Below are 26,991 nucleotides of genomic sequence, written 5' to 3' on the forward strand. Positions count from 1 at the left end.
ATATCCGCTTTTTTGTCCCCAGGTTAATATTAAGAAAAATTAAGCGAAAAAGTCGTTTTTTAGTATTATATTTAATATGAACTATGAAATAATTCGTATTATAAATGCTTTATTTTTTAACAACCTTTGTGAATGCAATGAACCAGTTGCTGCAAATATTTATAGTGGAAATGCAGTATGTAGATAAAATGCATGATAAGCGATAAAATATCGCCGCCAGTCCGTCTCTAAATTTTCAATTCATAATTGACATTTAACAGCACTGACAAAACTTATTGGAGATTTTGTTCAGTCGAGTGTTGTCGAAATTTTCAGTCCGTCTTCGGCCTAATGCAAGTAATAAATTTAATTTGAAATTGCACGTAGTCTTCTCGTTATTGTGAATTCAACCAACGTGTGCAAGATCCTAGCATAACATAACCATCATCAGGAAAGCAAATCAGTATCGTGAAGTACTTGCTTGGTCTTTGGAGCGGGGTGACATTCTACTCCTACTTCCGCTCGTGGCAATTGATTTTCCAGCAGATAATCAACTTTCTCATTGTGCCGGTAAGTTAAAGCGTAAAACTGCAAACAATTTTGCTTTCTTTAGTGGCAACTCTAATTTAAATCAAAAGGCTTAGAAGCATACATACATAAATAGGAATTCGCACGTGTGTGTGTATGCATGTGTGTGAGATATGCATATATTTACAGTTATAAACATTTAAAAATCGATATGGTAATGCATGACCTCATGCGCTACACGCGTTTCCAACCATATTCAATTCCTGCGTGATACTTTTACTGTATGCACATATATAACGACATATGTATGTGTGTATATATGTAGGCTTGTGTGTCACGCATAATTACATACGTTTCAACAGCAATACATATACATATGTATGTACGTACATCTATGCAAATGTAGTAGGATATGGAACAAACCAATAGAGTTACATACAATCTGTAAATACCAGTGGAGGTACGGTATATATGTACATACTGCTCTACATAACTCTAATTTAATTTACTAATATTAAAACTTTTTTTTTTTGCGAGGTGAAAAAAAACACATCCAACCCCATTTACGATGTCTATATACTTGGATCGGCCTTGATAGCCGACTGAATTTTGTCATGCCCGACTAAGTTTTCTATTTGGAGAGGCAAAATGCTCCAAATTTGTGCAGTTAATGGTTTCCGTATAACATTAAATGCAATTGCCGAAAGCCACACAAATCAAATGACTCAATGATGAGGATTTTTGCCGCAGTTTATGCAAATTGTCCTAGTAGTATAACCCGTTAAATTTTTGTTTGGAAGAACGATAGTTTTATTTTGGTCACACGATGTTTTTGGATATATACATACTTCAAATATCTACTTATAGCAAATGTCAATCATGGACAAACAAAAGGTTAAAAGAAGCCTTAAAGTTCAAAGCAACGAATTAAATTTACCCATTTAATTCTTCCACCCAAATTTGTATTAAACGAACGAATATTTTTTAAAACTCATTGTGAGTAAATAGACAAAATATTCGTTTGGTGTCAAATAATGAGATCTAATCCACCCTTAGTGGTCAAAATATCAATATGATTTTTTCTTTAGAGCCGTCCAAGCGTATCCAGGGACGAACTTGGAAAATATAAACAAATATTTGTGTAATATTATGTTTAAATTTCAGTTCGCCTGGAGTTGCTCTGGATATATCCTTATGTGTTATGTTCAAGCTTCAATAGCTAATACATAGAGAATATTTATGCAAATAAAATATACAGATTGGCACACTTCGATTATATTCAGACAAAAAAAGGATATTTTAAGCATAGTCCCTGTTTAATTTTTGGCTGGTGACGGCATTAAAATCTAGAAGTATACTATCCTTTCCCTGCATTTAAAGTAGCCTTAATCTGCTTCAAATTCATACCGTCTGCGTTTTACTAATGCCTTATAAAAGTAATTTTATAGACCTTCAGAAAGAATTATATTCGCTTTGGAACCGTCTCAATAAAAACCCAATGGTAATTTTTGTAGTATATCTAGTTGTGTGTTTTGGATTTTGCCTTTTTTTAATATACAATGTAAATATAAAAAAGTTTTTTTTTCCTCTAATTTTATAGCGTTCTGAATGTATCGATAGATAAATATAAATAACTACAAAACTATAAATTTGCAAAATCAAAAAAAAAAAAATATTAAAAAATTATTGCGAGCCACATGCAGAGATAATCACTAGGGTCCATCTCATCGTTTATTGTTTGTTGGCATAGCAAATCTAAAATGGCTAACAAAAATATAAACAACAACTCGAAGTCGACGCCGGCATCAATAATAGACGGCAGAAAATTTCTGGATATGTTATCAACAATATCCTTGGAGGAAGTTCTGAATCTCGAGTTTCGTTGCATGCAACACGAGAAATGGCAAAAGATGATCACACTTGGCGACGACAAAAACAAAAAGTTGTATCACTGCAATGTTTGCAATGTAGTTCAGTATGGGGATAAAAACTTATTTAGCCACCTTAGTGGTAAGCGGCATAACGCCAATATGGAGTCAGTTAGACAATTAACATTAAACAAAATGAAAAATCAATTCAATAAAAACATCAATCCAAAGACAACAAGACCGCCCATTGAATCATCTACGAAACCAACTCCCAAGCCATCTCCACAGGCAACTGCTGCTAAACCATCTGTAAAACCATCTCCACAGGCAACAGTTGTAGGAGCCGTGGAAACCAAATCTAATGCGAAAAATGCTGAATCTGCAACATCAGAAAATAATTCGGTAAACACAAAATCGGTTGAAATAAAAAATAAAAATGCTTCGATTACGGCAAAAACTTCATCTACAAGTAATCCCGAAGTGAAGGAAGCGCACAATTCCAATAAAACTGCTTCATCTTCTACTCCAAGTAAACCAAAAGTAAGTGAATCACAACAGAAGACATCGGAGTCAAATTCAAGTGGAAGTAAATCGGGGGGAGCAAACAAATCTCAAATAAAACCAACAAATACCGACACTAAAGCTAAAAACAATAATAACAGCAGCAGCATCAGCAACAACAGCAACAATAAAAAACCAACAAACACAAAAATATCTGATAAACATAACAACAACTCTTCATCCAATCAAAAAAATACGCAAAGCAATGAAATAGTAGCTAACCCTTTAAACTCAAAAACTCAAACTACAACTAATAAGCAAAGTGGCGACAATTCGGCCATTAAATCACAACGTCCGGGAAATTCAGAAGATAAAACTCGTGATTCTAAAGCAAACAGAGGTGAAAAAATTCCAGAGATTGTTAAAAATCCACTCGCAGGAGCAGATGCAAGCAAAACAGGGATTACATGTGTTCCACTCGCAAAACTTCTAAGCATTAACTCAGATAAAACAGAGACAAGTACTGATCAAATAGAAGTAATTTCACTTGATGATACAGATCCAGAGGCGCCAAGTGATACCAGAATATTAGCAGAAGAATCGCCTTCAACTTCGCAAGGACGTTCTGAGAAGACAACTAAATCTCGGTCGGATAGAAATGAACGGAATCGTGTATTAATACCCGCCATAACTTCTGTCAGTGGCGGTGATAGCCGAAAGAACCAAAGTAAATCTACAGGCGAGCGTCAAGTAGCCGTATTTGAATCTAAACCGAATCCTAATGAAATTGTGGGAGTTTTAGGAGTAGAATATGTCATTAAAATAGTCAAAACCTTGAATGAACGCAATCCTAGATATCAATGCAGCCTTTGTGATGTCACCACTGATCAGGCTGCGATGCAATGCCATCTAGTCGGTTACAATCATATGCTGAAATATTGTGAGAAACATTTCCCCACAGCCATGGCTCAATATCGACAGTATATGGTGAATGTGCCAGAACACAAGGTATGCAAAGTGTTGGTGCCGATCTTAAAGAAACTGGCCATTGCCATTGAAAAGCATCATGGCCGAGGATCTGCCTTCTTATGCTATGACTATACATACCAAAAGAATAAGGCAAATATTGTTGCAAAAGCTCTCAATCGAAAACATTCATCCGAAATGATGGGTCCCTCATTTATACATGTTGTTGATGCCCAAGAAGTTGATGCTCTAATAGAAAATGCTAATAAACGAGTCGTTCAAGAACCACCACCTGCAAATTATGTCATAAACACAGATCCACACTTTATGCACACTCATTATCAAGGTCTACCATATTATGATCCAAACAGCAGCATTCCCAATAATAACTATAACAACTTCCCAGAGCAAAATTCTATGGAGATGATGGTCGACGATGAGACACACAAACGTATGGTCGAAAACTTTTTGAGACACAACGAACATGGACAATCTCAGGATCAAAGGAGCCAGAATCGTGGCTCCAAACGTCATCGTTCTAGATCCACATCAATGGAAAGAAAGAGAAGGCGTTCGTTATCCTCACAATGGAATGTTGAACGTCGCTCACTGTCACCCTTAAGAGAGGGAGACATTTGGCAGGCATACCGTCATATGGTTGATCAAAAGGTTCGTGAACTTAACGTGTTTTTTGAGCTATACAAAGGTGATCCTGAAGAGCATCCCCAGTATCAGGAGGAGTGGCAAAAATTCTGGAAAAGACGTAAGGATGAACTTATTTCTGCTGGCATTAACCATCGCACTTATAACTATCAAAATGAATGGGTTCTATTCTTTAATGCGCGCATTGAGGAACTCTACAATCAAGATGTCGAGAATATTAAAATCAAATGTCGCGAGAGATTGTGCTTACCGATGACTAACGATAATTTACCAAATCCAAAGTATCACGTTCACACAACACAAAGTGTCCCGGATAGAGTAAGTCCTATGGAGGACAAACCCGATGAGGAAGAAGATGAACCTCCAAGAGTGAATGTCATTCATGTACTTCGCCTTCTAACTGCAATGGAGGATAATTTGGGTAGTTTGGGACCCCACATTACGGAAATGTTGGCCAAAGCATTGCAAACACAAAAGGTTCATCCAGATAAGCTTAATTCGTTAATACTCACCCACGAGAATTGTGCTCTTCTGGAAACGGCCAAAGAAAAGTTCACTGGTCTTGTAATTTCCAAAATATTAGATGCCAATAAGGAACGTGCCATCAAACGTGCTATCAACGATACTAATTTGTTATTGAAAACTGTTCCACGAATGATTCGAAAGTCGCCAAATAACGACATGAATTTGCATCGTCCATCCGGAGATCCCCATATTAATCTACGCAAGCAATTGCAACCAGATATATCTGATAATCGTGAAAATCCAAGTTCCACCTCCCATGGGAGGCCAATTCAAATTGAAAGCTCGATGGATAAAACCGAATTGGCTGCCAAATTGGCTTCCACAATAACATCCCAGGGAAAAACATCAATTAATCGAGAACAACTTCAACAAATAATACAAGTTTATTCGATGATTGAAAAGAAGAAACGTCTGGAAGGTAATGCAACAAATGATTTGGAAACGTTCAACAATTCAGTAAATAACCAGCGATCGGATGTGACTGAGAAACCAAACAACAACAATCCTACACCTGTTGTTAATTATCAAGAGCATATTTCCTACGACAATACCCGGAATATTCAGAATACTGCTCCGATGCCGTACCAGGGATTATTGCTTGCTCCAAATTACTATGGCAATAGTAATAATAGTAATGTAGACGGTTCCGGAGGATCTTTCTATGGAGGCGGCTCTAATGTGATGAGTAATTTCCCAGCAAGTGGAAATTATTTATCTGCAAATGTGGCTCGCATGAATAACACAAACTATAATAACTCTAATCTAATGGGCAATTACGGCAACAACAACAACAATCAGCAAGACGTTGGATCCAATATGTACAACCCTTATCAGAAGACTGACGGTGGTGGCCAATTTTCGATGAACACACCCAACTCCATGAGAAGTAACGCGGATATGCTGCCCTATTACAACTCCTCCAATTCCTATAACAGTAATTTTGGATCAAAAAGGATTCCATAGACAATATGGACTCTGGACTGGACGAGATGTTGAACGTTTAAAAGGAACGTCCCTTTTCGGATTTGCAAATTCATTATGTCTAGTACATATTGAATTGGTAATTAAATATTAGTATGTTTTACAACGAGAGAATATACTTTTCCAAAAAAATACTATTTACCTAAAAGCACTGTCACTTTTGGTACATGCGAAACAGGAGTTTAATACATTTGTAATTAATTATAAGCCATATAAACATTAACCGTACAAAAAACTCAGAAATCACAATCTGTCTTATATATATATACATATATACATATATTTAGAATATAAACATGTGTAGAATAAAGATTCTACGGGAATGTCAAACTAATTTGTTTTTTGTTTTCTTTGATATTATTCGTATCTAGTTAAGTGTAGAATTGATCGGATCAACTTGTGAATTTCTAAAGATCCGACAGAAATGTAGATATATGCTTTTTAATTTTTTGTACTCTAGTATTTAGAAATATTGAAACGCAAATAAACTGCTTTGATGTAAGCATATATGTAAACATATATAGATATAATGAATAAATGCACAACAAATTAATAGATTTATGGAATGAAGATGAAAATAAATGTATATATATTACATTAAAAACAATAGCTAAAGAAAGTTTAAACGCATTGTTAAATTCATATTTCAAGCTCTTGGATGTGATTAGATAGTTATTGTAACAATTAAAATAAAACTGACGAACAAGGAAAGGAAATACACTAAATGCATCAAGGACGAAAAACAAACTTTCTGCTAAACGGCTGAATCTGATTTGTCAAATCCATCTCAAGTCTGCTATACCCATGTATTAGGTTCTAATGGCATTAATAGACAGAAAAAAAATGTTTATATCCTGTTCATGATGTCTGTTTCTATGCAAACCAATGTTTTGACTTCCCTTTAAGCTGCTATTGTGATAAATTAAAATAAAAAAATTATACATTTTATTAATGCAAAATATTAATAGGCTTTCTGTTATATTTTAAGTATCAATGAGAAGTCAATTCTCTAAATTCTAGTCATTCTAGTACTCAAGTTAAGAATAATTTTATAGTCTAACGACAATTTTGTTGAGCTTTGCCTGGATAGAATATGATTAATAGGTGTAAATCTTTTCTAAAAAAAAAACATTGGCTACCATAGAAACAACCACCACCAATTAAGAGGCAATTTCAGAGCAGGTGTCATAAACAAATTATTTCCCAATATAGAAATATATACGAAAAGTTTTTGACACTGTTACTTGGTAATGGAGACAAGATAAGAAATATACATACATGGGTATAATGTTCGGTATGTTCAAATTTAACTTTTTGGATATTTTACCAGTAGTTTCACTGCTTCAAAGAAGGAAGGTCACTTAAAACTTGACTACATGGAGGACACGTGCCGATACCTCATTGCATTGGATGGACTGTGAATGAAACTTTAAAATATACATACGTATCTGTCAATACCATAGACTAACATTTAAGTTGTGTCTACTGATTAGGAAAGGATTACATGGAAGTCTATCTGGAGAACTCCTACTACTACACCCCGTACGATGTTGATTTGCAAGGAATGAAATTTTAGAGTGCATTGTACCTGCACGCTTAGATACACATTTAGAATCATACGGATATAAAGAAAAAATCCATCGTGAAATCGCTAGGATCTACAATCTACTGTAAAAGAGATGCTCAAATCAAACCAAGTATCAGCCTTTTCTATCCTTTACTGTGCTAAAGGACTAAAGCGAACTGGTGGGACCTGTTGGGTGCTATACTAATATAAATATAAAAATAATTGTTATTGTTTGTTTTATTTTCAGACTACGTCATGCTTTCTTCGTTATGTGAAGCACACACAACTACAGCGTAAGTTGCCAACCCAGTTATAAAGGGGGCCATTAGCAACTGTCGGGACATATCCCAAATATCTTGTAATTGAATATAAAATAAAATTTCCCAATTATTTTCAGACCTAAAATTTATGAGTATAAAAATCAAAATGAATGGATTACAAGTGGTAAATTGGGCTCTCGCGATGCAGTATTAGTTTTTCGAACCAATATTCTAAATCCAAAGACTCGCAAGACTTTATCAGAAACACAATCAGTAAAAACTACTGATTCCGAAAGCCATAAAACATCAGATCCAGCGGCAACAGTAGTCAATTGCCAAGACGAGACGCCACTAGCTATTGCACCCCAATCGTCTGGTAGTAATGCAACACTAAAAGGTTCAGCACCCAGAAAGATTTATGTTTCTGTAAGAAATCCATTGAATTGCAAACTAATTGAAGAGCCAGTTAAACAAAATGCAAATAAAAAGATACATCATCACGACCTCTCGTCGAGCGATACATCTATCTCAAGTGATGGAGATGAATCATCGCAAAACAATGAAAACAATCCTCGGTTACGGCAGAAAAAAATGGAGCTAGACTTGAATAAGGAAAGTGGTTATAGTTCCTCAATGGGCGATGAAGGCAATTCGATTCTAAATAGAAGTGAGGAGGACCCGGAAATATCCAGTGAGGAGGACAACGAGTGTGGAACACATATGCCTGCCCATAAGCTAAAAATCACATATAAATTTATACAAACTGAAACGAAACTATTAAGAAAGATATTTAACGTGCATGGCCTTACAGAAGTTCAGGGAGAAACAAACTTCAATTTACTATGGACTGGAGTACACATGAAACTAGATACTTTAAGACATTTGTCGCCTTACCAAAGAGTTAACCATTTTCCGAGGTGAGTTAAAAAATATTCAACTATTACCTATAATATTAAATACAACAGATTACTTTAAACTAACCCGTTGCTTTCTATTTAGATCATACGAGTTGACCCGAAAGGATAGACTCTACAAAAATATTGAAAGAATGCAGCATTTGCGGGGAATGAGGCATTTTGATATTGTACCTCAATCGTTTATTCTACCTCTGGAATACCGGGATTTATTAATAGCGCATAACAAGTATCGAGGTCCGTGGATAGTGAAGCCAGCAGCCTCAAGCAGAGGTCGAGGAATATTTATTGTCAATTCGGTAAGAATTGATAAATAACAAGCATCAAATGAAATGCTAAATTATAAAATATTTACAGCCCGATCAAATTCCCCAGGATGAGCAAGTGTTGGTATCAAAATATATTGTAGATCCGCTTTGCATCGATGGTCATAAATGTGATTTGCGAGTCTATGTATTGGTTACATCTTTTGATCCATTGATTGTATACCTTTATGAAGAGGGAATCGTTAGATTGGCCACTGTTCGATACGATAGAGATGCGGATAACCTATGGAATCCATGTATGCATCTATGCAACTATAGTATCAATAAATACCATTCCGATTATATACGATCTTCGGATGCTCAGGATGAGGATGTTGGCCACAAATGGACACTGTCAGCATTGTTAAGGCACCTCAAACTTCAGGGTTGTGATACTCATCTGCTGATGCTAAATATTGAAGATTTAATAATAAAGGCTATTCTCGCCTGTGCACAAACAATTATTTCCGCATGCCGAATGTTTGTACCCAGCAGTAACAACTGTTTTGAGCTTTATGGCTTTGACATATTAATCGATAATGCGCTAAAACCTTGGCTATTAGAAGTGAATCTTTCACCATCAATGGGTGTGGATAGTCCATTGGATACGAAAGTAAAAGCCTGTCTAATTGCAGATCTCCTCACTTGCGTTGGCATTCCGGCGTATAGTCCAGAAATGAGATCGCATTTAGATAGCAAATGGACACGATTTCGTAGTACAAGTTGTCAGAGGAGAACTGATTCCACGGACTCGACTGCTTCAAAGAAATCGAAAAAGAAAGGAGCCAACAGTTTTGCTAATTTAACTATGGAAGAGCAGCGTATTTTACGTAATGCTCGCTTACAGTATTCACGTCGCGGCGGATTTGTTCGCATATTTCCGACGGATGACACAATGCAACGATATGGCAATTTTCTAGATTCCTCGAATGGCATTCCAATTTCCACACCAAATGTGCAAGGACAAACATTCCAAACTCTTGTTATGCAGCACAATTATAACCAAATGCTGCACTCAAATTTATACTGTCAGGATCCAAGGTGCACCAAAGAGGATAATTTTCAAGAAAATCGTGTCCAACAATATGAACGTGCCCTAGAAACCGATGCTGAAATACCCTTTGTGAAGAAAGTAATTGTACCCAAATGCGAAGAAGAAGGCCGAAAGTTACGAAAGCAATTACTTATAAAGATTTCCAATGGCTCTGAGTTGACACAATTTCAGGCTCGACAAACATTTAGTTTGTATTTAGAGTCAGTCTTAAGGCGGTTAACACAAGAACCAAAGGATAGTCACGAAAAAATAATACTCAAATTTTTAAACAAATTTGGAGGAGCTGTCAAGCCACCAGTTTTGTTTCGAAATGCACAAACCATAAAAGTAATTAGCAAAGCACGATCTGCAATGGTTGCCAAACTGCTTGGAGACTTTCTTGAATTATATAAGAGAGACACTGAAGCATATGTGGATTCCTTCGATCATTTTGGAATGATACCAAGTAGTTCCTACAATGAGTTTTTAATTCATGCACAGGAATCAGATTTAGAGGCGGTGCTAACTTTGCACACAAATGTCACTGGGATAATGCCATTTTTATATAATCGATGTGGCTTGTCGGTGCCACCGACGCCACCAATTCCATGCGGTTTGCACGGATTTTTGCGTGCACTTCCTGCCATGGTATCATCATCTGGAATGCCAAGGGAAATCAGCAAGTATGATGGCTATTTTAAGAATTACGATAAAGATTGTGAAAATGTACAAGATAATTCGATAAGGTCCAAGAGCACAAGAAGATTCTAAATCAGTAACTTAATTAATTAATCGAACATTGTTTTCGAGTCAGATTTTAATATAATATATTTAGCTAATTTATTTATTTATTGTAATCTAAATTAATTTTAAATCAAAATTCCACGCAATTAGGCCGGATGACATTAATACAGCAACAAAATCTAAGTCATACAACGATCAATAACTACTTCATATACACAAAACATACATACTCAAAACATCTACAAAATATTTATATATACAAGCTTCTAAATAACTGCCTTAAATACAGTATGAAATAATTTGTAAGAAATACTTAATTATTCTATTTTCCTAAAATGCATTAACCAAAGCTTTTAATATTTACAAATAAAAAAAAACCATATTTACGCCAAAGACATGCGAAATGGAAAGCCTCAAATGAAAAATTAGATATGCACAAATTATTTTTTCAAATATTTATATTATACAAATTTTAAATGATTAAATAAAAGTCTTAACATACTTTTGTTTACATAATGTGAACTGCTTTTTGTTTTTAGATTTATAGTAATATTTTGATGTTTCTTCTAATAGATAATCCATGAGTTTTACCGTACTTGGAGACGTATTGGGGAAATCTGTCGACATATGTTAGCATACTTATATGTTGTACATAACAAAGGACACTCTTTAATTTGGTTACATAGTGGTTAAATTTAATATTTAGTTACTGTCTATATAATTCCCTGCGTTGAATATCATTCAACCAACAAAAGTGGATAATAATACCGAGGCTTATGGTAAACAGAGAGGATTAAAAAAGGGAAAAGCTTAGGTAGGATTAAATGGCTCCTTGAAGGCGCCACAATGTGTACACACACACTCGCAGCGCAGGTAAAAAGCATCATTTGAGAGTAGCTTTTACGTGGGCTGCTATTCACATTTGGCTAATAGGCAATAGTATCAATTTTCGGGTAATCTCAAGAGAAATAGAAAAGTTGTGGCTATAACCAATGGTCTGAACGAATGCAAAAATATTATAAAACAATAAAGTCATTTTCATTTACAAATTTTGTACTTTGTTTTGTTATTCCCGAAACATTGATAACAGCCCTCGTAGCCTGCGAAGCTTTCACAAGCTTTTCAAATACGCTGAGGTGCTGTTAGTGTATATTTTATATCACAAGGAAATGAAAACTCAATTGCTAAATATATATTTTTTTACAATTACTTCAGTTATCGAAATGGGAATTAACATTTGATTAAAAGGTGAAATTATGTAAGTGACTTAAAACATTAAAAAAACCTCATAAATCTATACATAGATTCACATCTAAAACAAATCTTCAGGCCTGCCGAAATTATTGATTATTATGGCTTACTAATAAAAAAAACGAGAACCTAATATTCCATAGCCCCACTCACACAACTATACATATACATATATATAGGTACATGTAATGGAATGTGTTTCAAAATACAATTCATGTATACATACATACTTTTAGCTGCAAATGAAAATAATGACAGCTGATTCCAGTACCCGCAATACATTTCGAAAGAACGGCGTGGGGGTGGGCATCAATGGACATGGCCGTAGTATTATTACAACGGCGAATCCATCGGGTGGAAGTAGTGCATCGCTACTTCAAAAGCAATTATCCTTTAAGACCCCCATCGGATCGAATCAATTTGGCAAATCGGATGAAATCGATGTGATTGAGAGTTCAAACACAGAAAACTTGGCTGGACGATATAATAAGGTAAGGGTCAAAGCCATTCCTCATGGATTTCTGTTGGCACAAAAAAAAAAAAAAAAAACGAATTTGCGATTTCAGAACAGCATTATCGGATGGATATGTTGTGCTCCATGCATATGGCTGAGGACATCGGCCGCTGTGCACAAAATGGCCATAACATCGGCAACTCTGCTGGTTACTACATTACTCGTTGCATCGCCAATATTGTTTCTGATCAGTACGGCACCGTCCCCATTACCGCGAGATTGTTATATGGAGGGCGATGGCTGTTCGCCTACTGTCTCTTCACCACCGGAGTGCTCGGAGCCAATCTGCGAGACAGTGGCTAACAATATACAAGCCAAGCTAAATTGGAATAAGGATCCATGTTCAGAGTTTAAGAAATTTAGCTGTTGGCGTAGCAGCCAAAATAGAAGCCTAACAAATCTTTTAGAAATGGGAAACTCTCAAAGAAGTGTTGATAGTCAATTGCAGTGTAAGGATCTTGATTTTGTTTCTTACTTTATATCCATAATATCAATTCTAATTGCCTCTTTATAGTCCTTTTTCAGAATAAGGTTATGAACGAAAGTTTTAAAATACTACATAATTTATTTGAGAGTTGTTTAAAACAGACAGCTAACTCAACCATAATGCATCGCATATTTGATAGTTTAGGTGGTTATTTACCGATCGGCACTTTAGGGCCTTCTTCAATTGCACCTTTAATAGCAAAAATTTATGACCTTGGTCCAAGTCCCATTGTTGATTTATATTATGATCTGAGTTATGGAAGAAGACCTCATGTGCTTCTTATAATTAGTGGACCTAGTACCTCTTCAACTATTTTAGAGGTAAGTATCTGTTTAAAACATATAATTGTCCCAAAGTATTTATTTGCAAAACTTTATAAAATTTAGTTATTAAGGCTTTAATTTATGTTCATTTCAGAACAAAATACGCTGGATGAGTCCAAAAGCGCCGCCCAATAGAATGCGACAAGGTGTTCCAAAATTATTGGGAGACCTAATTGACAATATTCTACCGTCAACTTTGTCATATGCTCAAAGAATATCAGAAAAGGATACTATATTCGGATTTATAAAAGATTTAAATAAGGTAAGCTTATTTTTTAATAAGTTTTTAATCAAGTTTATTTATTAATAATAGCAATATTTTAGCTTCAAGTGGAGCACTCCCGTCGCGGATTCTGGGACAGTTCAGTTTTATACAATACATCGAGCTTGCAAGATATGTACCCAGTTGTAAGTATCCTACATTGAGATTAAAGAAAAGATTGTAGAAAATAAGTTTTAATTAATTAAATTTAAAGCTGAATTGGACTCTGTTAATTCCACGAAATTGGAGTGGTCCCATTGTTGTTAGAAACACCGATTATCTTAAAGCCTTAGAAGGATTTCTAACAAAATATCCATCTCGAGTGGCTCACAACTCAATGCTTTTACTATGTGCACTTGAAATATTGCCAAAGGACTATCCAAATCCTGAGGTTTGCACCCGTTCCACCATGTGGGCTTTACCTGAATTAGCATCTGCTCTCTACATTGCTCAACACACATCCGATGACTTGAAGGACATTATAAAACGGGTATGTGCATATTGATAATTGCCGTTATTATTTTATATTTTATTTCATAAACATTAAACATAGGCGGAAATCGTTTTTAAGTCGTTAAAGGCTCATTTAAAAAGAGCCCCGTCCCTAAAAGGTGCAGCTCTCGTGAAGTTATCAGCTTTAAAAATACAATCGCAAACTTGGGAAGGATTTTCAAATGTGACACAACTGTTAAAGACATTGGAATCGTTGAACATTAACTCAGATTGCTGGTTCGAAAATATACTTGAGATTTATAAAAAAAATAAACTGATTCCGAATGTAATCAATATGGGATCAAGTACACATGACGCGTAAGTCCTGTTTATATGAAATCTGTAAATTTTAATTGCATCATTGTTACTTCACTATTAAGGTGGGCATATCCAATTGTCTCGACGATATTCTATGATACATTGAGCCATTCAATAGGTAATTGGAATATAGTTAGTCTATAGTCAACATGAAATAACAATACGTTTAACAATTTCAGTTGTTCCATTATCTGTCATATTAATACCATACTTTGATGCCCGATTGCCTCCGTATTTGCATTATGCTTCTGTTGGAGTTTCAATAGCCAAGGAGATACTACGCTCGATAACGAAATCTTTTGATGATAAGGCAATGCGTTGTGTACCACATTCCGTGAATATATTTTCGAATTTCAGCAGGATGGACATTTTAATACATTCTGGAGGAATGCAGATTTCATACCACTCTATGCTTTCTTTAACTGGCCCAATTAAGGGAATGGCTCGCCTACCTGGTCTTAACCTGACACCGACACAAATATTCTTTTTAGTTTCTGCTCAAGAGCTTTGTGCTGAATCGAACTACCTGGGAATTGATACAAATGCACCTGAATTTGATAACATGTAAGTTCATTTCCTTTATCAGTATAGCCAAGAAATAAAACTCCAATCTTTCCTTATTTTTTAGATTGGGATGGCTTGTGGCGCAAGGAGGAAGTGCGACTGAAGTTTTCAAATGTGCGTCTGGTTCGATGATTAATACACAAAAAACCTGTAATGTGCTTTAAATATAGTTTACATAGATCATGAAATGTTAGAGTTGTTTACAATAATTATTTTACTATTCTGTCAACAGTAGCACACAACATGTGATTTGTCAAATTTAAATAAACTTAAAAAGACTATATTTTAATTCTATATATTTCATATAGTAAACCTAAATAATAATGTCACTTATGTAGAAATTGAATCTTTTAAAAGAGAGTAGCATTTCTCGAGTTATATATTGAGATTGTCTTAAGTCTTGCGCAGTTATTTACTGAATTTTAGATAGCAAAATTTATTATTTTAATCTGATTAATTAAAAAGTTGGTGTATTAGATAAAAACTACACCGAATTTAGTTATTGTTTCAAATACTTTCGTCTACATAGCTAATGCCACATTTTTAAATTTTGCCGCCAATGTTGCAACGTCGAAGTCCAACCGATGAGTCGAACATATGTTGAAACGGTTACACTGTCCGATACTAATCGATGAATTTGTGAAATTCGCCTCTCCAGCAGTGTTGTCATTTTAGCTTATTTTAAGTAGATTTGGCGTATTTCAAATTTCATGAAGCTTATATTGGGCATTACAAAATTTTCTACATAACATTTTTTTAAGAGATCGTGAAGTATTTGTATGATCATTTTAAGGTGCATAAATTTATGGTAATATTTCGTATTTGAGATTTGTGAAAAAGGCCGATTTTTCGCGAATAGTGAACTAGTTTTAATAAATGCAAGGAAATACGCAAACAATCAAAGTTAATTTTGTTCCAAAGGTGCTTAAAACAGAGGAAGAAGAGGATGCGATTTATTTACATCTAAGCTTTTTGATTTGTTTCATTTTTAGCTTGTTCTAGCTTATGGTGACTCTGAAAATCTGGCCACACTGATCTCCTGTGTACCGAATTCCTGCACATATTGTTTTGTTTTTGTTATTTATCAGGTAAATTCCCACTCCATTTGCGACCTGTGCCTGAAATTGTTATCTGTAACATATGAGTAATTAATAACTTTATTACTTTAATAGCGCACACTTATCACGAAGTCAGACAAAATGAAAACACGTTTCAGTACTTATGATATCATTTGCGGAGTAGCCGAACTACAAAGGTAATTCTAGTATTTCAATTTATATGCAGCCATTATGTGAATGATTGTTTTAACCAATTTTGTAACACTTTTCTAGGTTGGTCGGCTTGAGAGTGAATCAGATTTATGATATCGACAACAAAACGTATTTGATTCGCCTTCAAGGAACCGGTGGGGAAACGGAAAAGGTTACGTTGCTTATCGAGTCGGGCACTCGATTCCATACAACAGCATTTGAGTGGCCGAAAAATGTAGCTCCATCGGGGTTTAGCATGAAGCTAAGGAAACATTTGAAGAATAAGCGCCTGGAGCACATTCATCAATTGGGTGCGGATCGAATTGTCGACCTTCAATTCGGAACCGGTGATGCTGCTTACCACGTCATACTTGAGCTCTACGATAGGGGCAATGTGATTCTAACTGATTATGAGCAGACCATACTTTACATTCTGCGTCCACATACCGAGGGCGAAGCTCTTCGCTTTGCAGTTCGGGAGAAGTATCCCATTGATAGGCCCAAACAGGCCAATGAGGAAATATCAGAAGATAAATTACGGGAGCTTATAGAGAAAGCACCGCCCGGCGAATATATAAGGCGCTCATTAATGACAATTTTAGATTGTGGTCCAGCGGTAATTGAACATGTTCTGCACCTGCATGGTTTAGAAAATCGTGCTACTCCCATGAGCGAAGTTCCTTTGGAAGAGACTGCAGCTGAAGATGACAAGTCGCAGAATCCTAAAAATGCAAAAAACAAGCGGAAACAGAAGAACAAGCATGCATCGAAATCTGACGCTGTTCCTTTTGATTTCGACAAGGATCTTCCTAAATTGATGCAAGCCATAAAGGTGAGTTTATTTTGTTTCAAAATAACACAGAATTGAAAATTATTATATGATATAAAAATTCAACTTTTCGTTTCAGAATGCCTATGAAATTCTATCTGATGGTCGTAAAGGTCCATCCAAAGGCTACATAATGCAAGTGAAAGAAGAAAAACCCACAGATGGTGGGGATGTGGATTATTTCTTCAGAAATGTGGAATTCCATCCATTTCTGTTTTCTCAGCTTAAACATCTAGAAGTTGAAGAGCACGAAACATTCATGACTGCTGTGGACGAGTTCTTCTCAAAGCAAGAGTCGCAAAGGATTGATATGAAAACGCTGGGTCAAGAACGTGATGCTCTCAAAAAACTTTCCAATATTAAAAATGATCATGCCCAGCGACTGGAAGATCTTAATAAGGTTCAAAGTGTTGACAAAAGGAAAGCCGAGTTAATAACATGCAATCAAAGTTTGGTTGATAAAGCAATTCTTGCCGTACAGTCAGCAATCGCTAGTCAGCTTCCTTGGCCCGACATTCGCCAGCTTGTGAAAGAGGCCCAAGCCAATGGAGATATTGTCGCTAATTCCATTAAACAGTTGAAGCTGGAAACCAACCATATATCGTTAATACTTTCCGATCCTTATAGTGCAAATGACAGCGATGAAGATGACGATGAGGAATCCGAAGAACCAATGATTGTGGATGTGGATTTGGCTTTATCAGCATGGGCTAATGCACGGCGCTATTACGATTTGAAACGCTCAGCTGCTAAAAAAGAACAAAAGACAGTCGATGCTTCGGAGAAAGCTCTTAAGTCTGCAGAACGTAAAACTCAGCAAACTCTTAAAGAAGTCCGAACTATATCAAATATAGCCAAAGCACGCAAAGTCTTTTGGTTTGAGAAGTTTTATTGGTTTATAAGTTCCGAGAACTATCTGGTGATTGGTGGAAGAGATGCTCAACAAAATGAACTTATTGTCAAAAGGTAATTAAAAGTATTTTTACTAAATTAATGTTTAATAAATTTAAAATATTTCCTTTTTTCTATTTCCCCAGGTACATGCGGCCAAAGGATATATATGTGCACGCTGAGATTCAAGGTAAAATTCCGCTTAATGGAAAATACATATAGAATAGATTTAATTTAACAACTTATTATGTATTTAAGGTGCTTCGAGTGTTATAATTCGTAATCCAAATGCGGATGAAATCCCCCCGAAAACGCTATTGGAAGCTGGAACCATGGCAATATCCTACAGTGTTGCATGGGATGCAAAGGTTATAACAAATGCCTATTGGGTTACAAGTGATCAAGTTAGTAAAACAGCACCGACAGGAGAATATTTGGGAACTGGTAGTTTCATGATCCGTGGAAAGAAGAATTTCCTACCATCTTGCCATCTCATCATGGGCTTAAGTTTTCTATTTAAATTGGAAGATAGCTTTGTTCAGCGGCACGCCGGTGAACGAAAAATTCGGAGTACAGATGAAGATCCCAATGACATTGACTTGAAACAGTGTGACATCGCTAACGATGGCCTTCCAGAAATAAGTGAAGACGGTGAATCATTGCCGTCACAGAATGTAAATAATATTGAAAACGCTGACAATGCTTTTCCGGATACTGAAGTAAAAATTGAACATGATACAGGTCGAGTGACAATAAGAACCGATTCTTATCCTCAAGGCAGTGAACCTGCTACTGAACCTGAAAATGACCTAACTAAAAATGCGACGGAAGACGAAGAAACGACGATTATAGCTGCCGCCCCTGCACGTCAAAAGCAACAAAAGAGCAATAATAAACGTAAAGACGATAAAGGGCGTAAAAATAAACCACAAAATCAAGTAACTGAAGTCGAAGTAGAGCCCAAACCAAATACAGGCGTGCTAAAGCGAGGACAAAAGTCCAAATTGAAAAAGATGAAACTAAAATACAAAGATCAAGATGAGGAAGAGAGAAAATTAAGGATGATGATACTTAATTCGTCTGGCAAAGAGACTGCCAAAGCACCCAACAGTAGTGTTGATGAAAAGACGGAAGTAACCAAAGCAGCAGAAGTCAAACGAGATAGGAATCCCATGCCAAAGCCCCAAGTTGAGATTGATGACAATGAAGATATGCCAACTGGAGCTGATGTTGAGATGCTTAATACGCTCACGGGTCAACCGCTTGAAGACGATGAGCTACTATTTGCCATACCAGTAGTGGCTCCATATCAAGCTTTGCAGCAATATAAGTATGTGGAATATATGTAGATTTTTAAGGCTATCTATTTTCTAATACTATTTTCGTTAATATTTCAGATTCAAAGCTAAGCTAACACCAGGAACTGGTAAACGTGGAAAGGCCGCTAAACTGGCACTTAATATGTTCTCAAAGGATAGAACTTGCACCAATCGTGAAAGAGACTTACTTAAAAGCATAAAGGATGAGATTTTGGCCAGGAATATACCAGGAAAAGTAAAGATATCAGCACCTCAGCTCCAAAAAATTAAGAACCGAAGTTAAAGTTGCAACAAAAATGCTTATTGATAAATGATAAACTATAATACTGTCTTTAAATATTATTCCGTTTAGTAATACATAATGAGTTCTTAAAGAATAAAAGTTATATTCGGCGCTGCAATATTTTATCTTTCAGTCCATTTTAATTATTTGCTTGTGACGAACGTGTGCTAAATTTTTTAAAGTGGAATATTTTTAGTTCCTATATAGAGTTATCGATATAAACATTTAACGAAGAATCGATGCTGAATTGTCTGCGCATGCGATGTATGTGGAACGCGTGTTGGTATGTGTTTGTTTACTTCGTTTGGTCGTGTATGATGTTGTATAAGTAGATATTTTGGTGTTAACTATCCTGTTTTGACATATATATACTAAAACGTTGAATAGATCCTAGTCAATTTGTCGTGTAAAATCCTTTAATTAAAATGGACTTGCGTTGCAGTTAAGTGAAAACAATGAAGGTACTAGGGAAACTCAAAAAACTGAAATCGGGTCGTTAAAAATTGGTCGTCGAAAAGCCTTGTTAACCCAAGACATGACTCTAAAGTCATTTCTTCCCGTTGTGGAAGTTGTGTTACACATTTCTTGATATATACACATACATACATATATGTATGCACATGTGCAGATTTAACAAATAAAGTGTTCAAAATTGTTAAATAAACAAAAAGAAAAAGTAGAACGGCTCCCTTTTCTTAAAGAGGAATGAAAAAAACGATGGCCTTCAATGTCCCACCCAGGATTTGTATGTATGCATGATGCATGTAAGTGTTGAAGTTCTCTTCATGTGTATACATAACTACATACACACATACAGCAATGAACAATGTAGATACAAACGTACATACCTATGTATTGATTGATGTCCGTGCACTATATATATTTGTGTATGCTTAATGAGTGAATTATTTTTTGCTTCTAGCAAAGGACAGCATAGAAATTCGTTTATAATAGCATACTTATTTGCGCAAATTGTGCATTCTACACACAAATGGCTGTATTTCCGCGTGTACGTTTGTGTGTGTGTTTGTGTGTATGGGGTGCAGTCCTGTATGGAAACCCCACTTTCACTTTGATGTATATGGTGTATGTATGTATGTATATATACATTCGTACATACTTATTTTTGTACACAATTGTTATGTTTATATATAAACTTCAAAAAACTTTAAGCAAAGTCCGAATTAAAGTGAAAATATGTGTTTTGTCGACAAATGTTGCTGGGCTAACACAGTTAAACGAAATTTGGATGACTTGTTCTTGTTGCCATGCAAAGTTTTTTATGAAAATTGATGAACGATGGTTTCAACAAATCTGCTTTAATATGATAAGGCAAAATTTTATGACTAATTTGCATCAAATATCAACATCAACATTGTGATAATTGCAAGAAGATAATTAAATATTTAAATGTATTATCAATTGGATAATGATAGAAGATGTATATATGTACGTTGAAGCGCAAACGATCTTATGCATTTAGGAAAGCTCCATATCTACATTAAAGATTTCCATTTAAACTCAACAGTAAACAGACATTTAATATTTAAACTAAAAGTATATAGAAACATATTCTTCGTATTTTAAACATTCTGAAGAATAGTCCACTTCATAATTAAATTAACCAACAAGCCTTTTTTTATTTTGTTACAGAAACTGCAATGAAACACTGATTTCATTTTCGAGCCACATTGTTCCTATTGTTGGTTAGAAATATGGAGTCAAATCATTATTACTGCCGGAATGTTATGCAGCAGTCATCGTCAACATCAAATGGTCAACCATCAACAAGTAAACCCAATTATGGAGTTATTGCTGGACAGGAATATGCATCGAACCAAACGCATTCGATGCGAAATGGAAACCCAAAATTACAACATGGGAAACATGGGCAAAGCATGGGCACACAATACGGTGGAGGAGCTGGATGTCATAGCAGTGGGCAATGTAGCAGTAATGCCAGCAATGCCAGCAATGCGAGCAATGCCGGCAATCCTGCAAATTATATTAATATAATGACAGTGCCCCTGAGCACACTGCAATATAATCGGAAAAAGCTTTCATCTCAGGATTATCAGTAAGTTTTAATTGCTTAATAGATTAGTTTTAAATTATCTAAATCGATAATTGTCATATTTTTAACAGATCACATTTATATTACAATACCACGGATGTTAAATGTCGAGAGGACTATTATGCCGGCAACAGTAATGCGCGCTTCAATCCAGAGGCGCCATTATCATCTCAACATCAATCACAATCACAACATCAACAACAACTACAACAACAACAAACGAATGCTCACCACCTACAACAACAGCCTCTTACGCACAACCCTCATTTAAGTCATATCCAGCATAGTCATCAATTGCAACATAATCAACAGCATCAGCATCAGCATCAGCAACAGCAACAACAACAGAACATGTGCTGCTCCAGTTCGGCACTAGATCCAGTTAACGATGGTCCCAGCTGTTCAATGTATTCAAATTCCAATGGAAACGGACGGGTGGTGGCCACGCAAACGCATCAGAATAACGCGAATGTCGTTGCCTGTGAGCCAGCGATGACGCAAACGCCGGTATCCATGGGTCCTGTCGGTGTGCCTGTTCCACCTATGATGTATACGGTGCATCGTGTAGTGACCACGGCACAAATTCAGACTGCAGCGGGTAGTACATTTGCTTCGTCGGCAAGTGTGTCTAGTGTTGTCAGTACTGGGCGAAATGAGAACGAATGCGGCTTGGCCTCTGCTCAAGTACCGTCAGGAATGGCTGTGACATCTAATGGTCCTTGCCACAATGGGCTTAATCTATCAGATATGAGCGGCAATATAATTAACAATGCGAATGCCATTGGTCAGATGTCAAACCTGCGAAGCCCTTCCGGTAAGTAAACTATTTAGATCCTAGGATGAAATCAGTCGTGGAATCAATGTGCAAACAATATTCTATTTTCAGGTGTTCTTACCAATACACAATTCATGCCAGTTCAACAAAAATGCAACAATGCCAATGACGCTCAACATGTTCCCGCAAATTCAAAACGAATGCCTAATACAAGCGCCACTTCCAATTTCACAAGTGCCGGAAAATCCCCCTCAGTAGTAGCTCGTGCTCTACAAAATGTAAGTAGCTTCAAAAATCATAGAAATCCTTGTCTAATTGCCATGTATTTTAGGTGATTCCAACATGTGTATATCTTATGTCGCGAGTTGCCGTTCACATGGAGATCGAGGGCACAGCGCAGTGTCCCTCGCAAGTCATGCTGGCAGCTGCTTTAGGATGTGAAGAGCTAGGGATTTCTAACAAATTGCTGGCGCAAAGCATATTCGGATTATGGATGACAAGTGCCCTATTGGAAATGCAGCTGAAAGCTCATCACTGCCCTTATATTGTACGCGTGGCGTGGCCAAATCTATTGGAAAAGTTCAGCAATAGCAGCCCAATCGATCGAAAATATGATGAACCCATGATAATGCTGAAACGAAATGTATTTTTTTCAAAACGTGATGAAGAGAAGATAAAGTAAATTATTTGATTACATTTTGAGACCATGCCCTTTTAAATCCACTTTTGATTGCAGAGATCATCGAATTTTGGAGCTTCTGTATGAGGAAGCAAAGAACAACGTGTTAATAGGTAGATACATAATGGAGCCCGTGCATTCTCTTATGTTGGGTGGAATTCAAGCTCGAATCGAGCTTGGCCCATATAATTCTCACACACACACAATAGGATTCTTTCGGTAAGTTATTGAAAGTAATGTAAGCATAGCTGAATTGCTAAATTACATCTACAACTTTTTGTTACAGTGAAAATCAGTCGAGGTTCTTACCATCACATGTTGCCAAGAGTTCGAGTTGGCTGTGGCTGCCAATAAGTCAAAAGAACTCTGCAGAAGTTAAGCTCTTAGAGCAGTTCAAGCGAGTCCCCCAGACAGCTACAACTCGCAAACTAATGCGAAAATATTTAGAGTTTTGCTGGGCACTGCCATTTTATGGGTATTTATCATATTTTATATATTTTATAAAAAGAGAAAGTGAGAGAGAAATATTTAATATTTCTTCATCATAGGGCTGCATTTTTCCATGGACAAATGGAGCAACCTGTTAGAGGAATCATGTCCTTGATGAATCATAGAGATATGGAAGTTTTGGTTGCTGTTAATGAGCGAGGTGTATATATAATAGATACATTAGAAAGCGTAAGTATTTTGTATCAATAGTCTAAATTTGTTTACTTATATTCACAAATATTTCTTATAGACGTTGCTCTTGGGACTACGGTACGAGGATTTGTCTTGGGATTATGCAAAACCAAGTGCCACTGACGATCCGGAATGTCTAACATGCATTTTCTTGCAGGTATGTAAATGGAAAAGAAATATTTCTTAACTTGTATAAATGTTGGAGAAACTCTTTTTTTTTAGTTTGATGCTGTTGAGAATGGGATTCAAGTATCAAAACTTGTTCAGGTATTTTCAAAGCAAGCCGCTATGATTGACGCACTTATATCACACTTTACGGATCAAATAAAGAATCGAAAGCAAGAGGGAAATACAACAGAAACATTTCATGATGGTAAATATTTTAACTTATTTTTATCTATCACTTTAATTCGTCCAGGAAGTTGGATTGGAGAATTATATAGAACGAGTTCTATATACATTTTGAGATTGGTGCAATGTGGGGAAAAAGAATTATCTTTTTCGATTATTTTCCACTATTATTTTGTAATGTTCCCATGTAACAATATCTGTAATATTGAAAGAAGAGACTGTATTACTTAAAGGGAAAATAATATGTGGAGTAAAAAATAGTTTAAGCTCACCTGTTTGATGTCAAGGTCACTCAGCAGGTTGAATCCGTTCGACCGATCCCAGCAACGTCAGAGCACCGACTCTTGCTCTACTCGGCCCCCGCAAGCTCTTTTATATGCTCTTGTGACTCAGTCAGTTAGTGGGTGAGAGTGAACTATAGCTTTGGTCCGATAGTATCCAGATTTTAGATTCTTAATATTGTATTTATTATATTCTGTTCTATTATATTTATGTATGTATATATATTAGCATAACATTTTTTAGATCAATTAAAAGTTTCAATTAAAAGTATGATTTATGTGTATTTTCAGAACCAAATCTAATACAAAATAATGGGAACGGAGTATTATGCAATAAGCTCTCAAGATTGACTTTGGCAACGTTCGATGAGGAGGGCGGCCGATGCATAGGGCAAATGGGATCACTATCTATAAGCTATTAACATTTGTTGCTAAACTTGTAAATGAATTTGTTTATTTAAGGAGTCCATAAAATGTAGGAGGTAGTAGGATGACTGTTAATATTATATATATACATATATATGTTCATACATATTTACATGTATACAATTCTGTATGTACATACATCGATGTATGAATATAAACATAAAATATCAGGTCATCATCGGTTCACTATCATTTAATGAAGTGTATAATACTAAAGAAAATTGCAAAAAGCCGCATTTACACATAATATTGTTTTGTTTATGATAAAAATAATACCAACTTATGTATACTATAACAAATTTATATACTTTTAATTTGAGTTGTAAACAAATTTTTACTCCAAAAATCAAAAACATAAAAAAGAGGAAGTTAATTAACAGAAAGGGTTTCATTCAAGTAATGATAAATGATTTTTGATTCGACGTTTTCCAAAAATAATGTTCAATAGGCTAAATTCATTCAATAGTAAATACCTGGCCAATATGAATCATTCCACTTTCTTTTTATATTTTAAGCAGAGTATGGAAACTAATTTCAAAACTTATGTTTGGGACAAATAAAAAATGTATATATTTTTGTTTAAGAATTTTTAAAATCTGTTTGGTGTGCGCAAAACTACTAAACACATCAATGTTCAATGTTCATGCACCTCAACTCCTTAAGGACCCTATGTTAAGTTCTATTAGTTCTAGGATGTTATTCTTATCTGCCTGACTGCAGCTCTGCCATGTCTGCCATAATTGTATATACAATGTATTCGAATATTAACAAAATTTAAAGTTATTACAATTTCCAAAAATAATACATTTGTTTGTTTTCTATCATCATCAAAAAGAAGCACTGAGTAGAAAGATTTGACATTCTTTTCTACAATAGGAAACTCCATCTTTTATTTAAATAGATTTAATATTACTCACATTTAATGTAAATAACAATTTTTAAGTTTGACTTTTGTAAATGTAAACAAAAAGGGCTAACACTTTGATCTTTTCTTATTGGGCGAAGCGTTCAACGCGATATTACAATGTATTTCTGAAATAATCCCAATGCATTTTATGGTAATTGGCACTGTAAACTGTATGAATAGGTTATCCATTCAATATTTTTATTTGGCCAGAAGTGTTAGATCTTAGCCATATCCGTCTGTCTGATTCAGTCTAAAGTGTTTTTTGATGGGTTACAAAATTCTATAAACTGCGCAAAAATGAGATTATAAGTATTGCAAGAAAAAGTCATATGTACTATACTCTAGCTTATTCGTGTTGAAATCTTACAATTAAAAATGTAGGATTAGAAAAGTGCACGTTAAAAAATAAAATACAAGACATTTCATCCAATTGCATGAACATAGTTACATACCATACATTAATTCAAATGTTTTCCCCATTTATACATACATATATATAAAAAAAAATATTATTTTCTATTACGGAGCATTATGCACAATTTTGATTTGAAAGTAATCGACACTTCAAAATTACTTATCGAATACAATAATTAAATACTTAACACCCATCTACATGTAGGTATAATCTAATAAATTAAAAAAACAAAAATAAAACTCACACATATTTATAATATTATATAGTTATAAGAATGTGTAAAACTGATATAAAGAATATGTAATTTTAAGTCCTCCAAGCTGAAGCTAATTATTATTTAAGTGATCCAAGTCAGTAATTTTAAAAAAATACATACATAAATCCAAAAATAAACCAAAAAAGAATTGATCTTTCTATTAAGGTGGGTATTAACGTAGATACAGATGATTTGAACCGGAAAAAAGTAAATGGTATAGTAAGTATTTATTTTTCAGATATAAAAAGGGAAATTATATAATCTAATTTTTGCGAAAAAACGGCTTAGGAAATAACGAAGATATTGACCAAAGTCACTGTTTACCACCCATTGTTCCTATGGGAGCTATATGATATAGTCGCCCGATCTTAATAAAATTTGGCACAGTCATTAACAGTTATGCTAAACTGAGAAATATAAATTTTTATGACAATTGCTTCAAAAGTAACGAAGTTATTGATAAAAGTCACTGTTTTCGACCGATCGGTCCTATGGGAGATATATGATATAGTCACCCGAACTTGATCAA

At 35.2% G+C, this 26,991-nt stretch overlaps 5 protein-coding genes across 5 annotated transcripts; all 5 read left to right on the forward strand.

The window, feature by feature from the left end:
* Positions 1–254: 254 nt before the first annotated feature.
* Positions 255–11,350, forward strand: LOC6651379 (tubulin polyglutamylase TTLL13). The gene is made up of 5 exons (XM_002072943.4): positions 255–549; positions 7,826–7,871; positions 7,976–8,755; positions 8,838–9,051; positions 9,110–11,350. The coding sequence occupies exons 2-5, from the start codon at positions 7,834–7,836 to the stop codon at positions 10,859–10,861; spliced, it is 2,784 nt and encodes a 927-aa protein (XP_002072979.2). The 5' UTR covers positions 255–549; positions 7,826–7,833; the 3' UTR covers positions 10,862–11,350.
* LOC6651378 (uncharacterized protein CG7065) lies at positions 2,268–6,345 on the forward strand. The gene is made up of 2 exons (XM_023180648.2): positions 2,268–2,542; positions 3,065–6,345. The coding sequence occupies exons 1-2, from the start codon at positions 2,268–2,270 to the stop codon at positions 5,991–5,993; spliced, it is 3,204 nt and encodes a 1,067-aa protein (XP_023036416.2). The 3' UTR covers positions 5,994–6,345.
* Positions 11,351–12,009: 659 nt separating the features above from the next.
* On the forward strand, positions 12,010–15,279 carry LOC6651380. Its single transcript, XM_002072944.4, has 11 exons — positions 12,010–12,092; positions 12,322–12,576; positions 12,652–13,048; positions 13,114–13,406; positions 13,504–13,671; positions 13,734–13,817; positions 13,886–14,161; positions 14,225–14,481; positions 14,544–14,599; positions 14,661–15,045; positions 15,110–15,279. Exons 2-11 carry the CDS (start codon positions 12,328–12,330, stop codon positions 15,207–15,209), a joined length of 2,265 nt encoding a protein of 754 aa, XP_002072980.2. The 5' UTR covers positions 12,010–12,092; positions 12,322–12,327; the 3' UTR covers positions 15,210–15,279.
* A 786-nt stretch (positions 15,280–16,065) lies between these two features.
* LOC6651381 (nuclear export mediator factor NEMF homolog) lies at positions 16,066–19,742 on the forward strand. The gene is made up of 7 exons (XM_002072945.4): positions 16,066–16,133; positions 16,218–16,300; positions 16,377–17,127; positions 17,204–18,090; positions 18,162–18,205; positions 18,274–19,345; positions 19,413–19,742. Exons 2-7 carry the CDS (start codon positions 16,245–16,247, stop codon positions 19,615–19,617), a joined length of 3,015 nt encoding a protein of 1,004 aa, XP_002072981.1. The 5' UTR covers positions 16,066–16,133; positions 16,218–16,244; the 3' UTR covers positions 19,618–19,742.
* A 539-nt stretch (positions 19,743–20,281) lies between these two features.
* On the forward strand, positions 20,282–24,967 carry LOC6651305. The gene is made up of 11 exons (XM_023180369.2): positions 20,282–20,381; positions 21,271–21,694; positions 21,763–22,505; positions 22,578–22,744; positions 22,798–23,144; positions 23,203–23,364; positions 23,432–23,620; positions 23,694–23,823; positions 23,885–23,983; positions 24,049–24,199; positions 24,750–24,967. Exons 2-11 carry the CDS (start codon positions 21,333–21,335, stop codon positions 24,878–24,880), a joined length of 2,481 nt encoding a protein of 826 aa, XP_023036137.1. The 5' UTR covers positions 20,282–20,381; positions 21,271–21,332; the 3' UTR covers positions 24,881–24,967.
* The last annotated feature ends 2,024 nt before the right edge of the window (positions 24,968–26,991 follow it).

The sequence above is a fragment of the Drosophila willistoni genome, chromosome 3R, assembly GCF_018902025.1.
Source record: "Drosophila willistoni isolate 14030-0811.24 chromosome 3R, UCI_dwil_1.1, whole genome shotgun sequence".
In the NCBI taxonomy this organism is placed as follows: Eukaryota; Metazoa; Arthropoda; class Insecta; order Diptera; family Drosophilidae; genus Drosophila; species Drosophila willistoni.

Coding starts and splice junctions, on each gene's coding strand:
- LOC6651378 (XM_023180648.2), top strand. CDS start 2,268: ATGGCTAACAAAAATATAAACAACAACTCGAAGTCGACGCCGGCATCA. Junction 2,543..3,064: donor CGGCATAACGCCAATATGGA/GTCAGTTAGACA, acceptor CAACAGCAACAA/TAAAAAACCAACAAACACAA.
- LOC6651379 (XM_002072943.4), top strand. CDS start 7,834: ATGCTTTCTTCGTTATGTGAAGCACACACAACTACAGC. Junction 7,872..7,975: donor GAAGCACACACAACTACAGC/GTAAGTTGCCAA, acceptor AATTATTTTCAG/ACCTAAAATTTATGAGTATA. Junction 9,052..9,109: donor GAATATTTATTGTCAATTCG/GTAAGAATTGAT, acceptor AAATATTTACAG/CCCGATCAAATTCCCCAGGA.
- LOC6651380 (XM_002072944.4), top strand. CDS start 12,328: ATGAAAATAATGACAGCTGATTCCAGTACCCGCAATACATTTCGAAAG. Junction 13,049..13,113: donor TGTTGATAGTCAATTGCAGT/GTAAGGATCTTG, acceptor GCCTCTTTATAG/TCCTTTTTCAGAATAAGGTT. Junction 13,407..13,503: donor CCTCTTCAACTATTTTAGAG/GTAAGTATCTGT, acceptor TGTTCATTTCAG/AACAAAATACGCTGGATGAG.
- LOC6651381 (XM_002072945.4), top strand. CDS start 16,245: ATGAAAACACGTTTCAGTACTTATGATATCATTTGCGGAGTAGCCGAA. Junction 17,128..17,203: donor AATTGATGCAAGCCATAAAG/GTGAGTTTATTT, acceptor TTTTCGTTTCAG/AATGCCTATGAAATTCTATC. Junction 18,091..18,161: donor AATGAACTTATTGTCAAAAG/GTAATTAAAAGT, acceptor CTATTTCCCCAG/GTACATGCGGCCAAAGGATA.
- LOC6651305 (XM_023180369.2), top strand. CDS start 21,333: ATGGAGTCAAATCATTATTACTGCCGGAATGTTATGCAGCAGTCATCG. Junction 22,745..22,797: donor TAGCTCGTGCTCTACAAAAT/GTAAGTAGCTTC, acceptor CATGTATTTTAG/GTGATTCCAACATGTGTATA. Junction 23,145..23,202: donor CGTGATGAAGAGAAGATAAA/GTAAATTATTTG, acceptor TTTTGATTGCAG/AGATCATCGAATTTTGGAGC.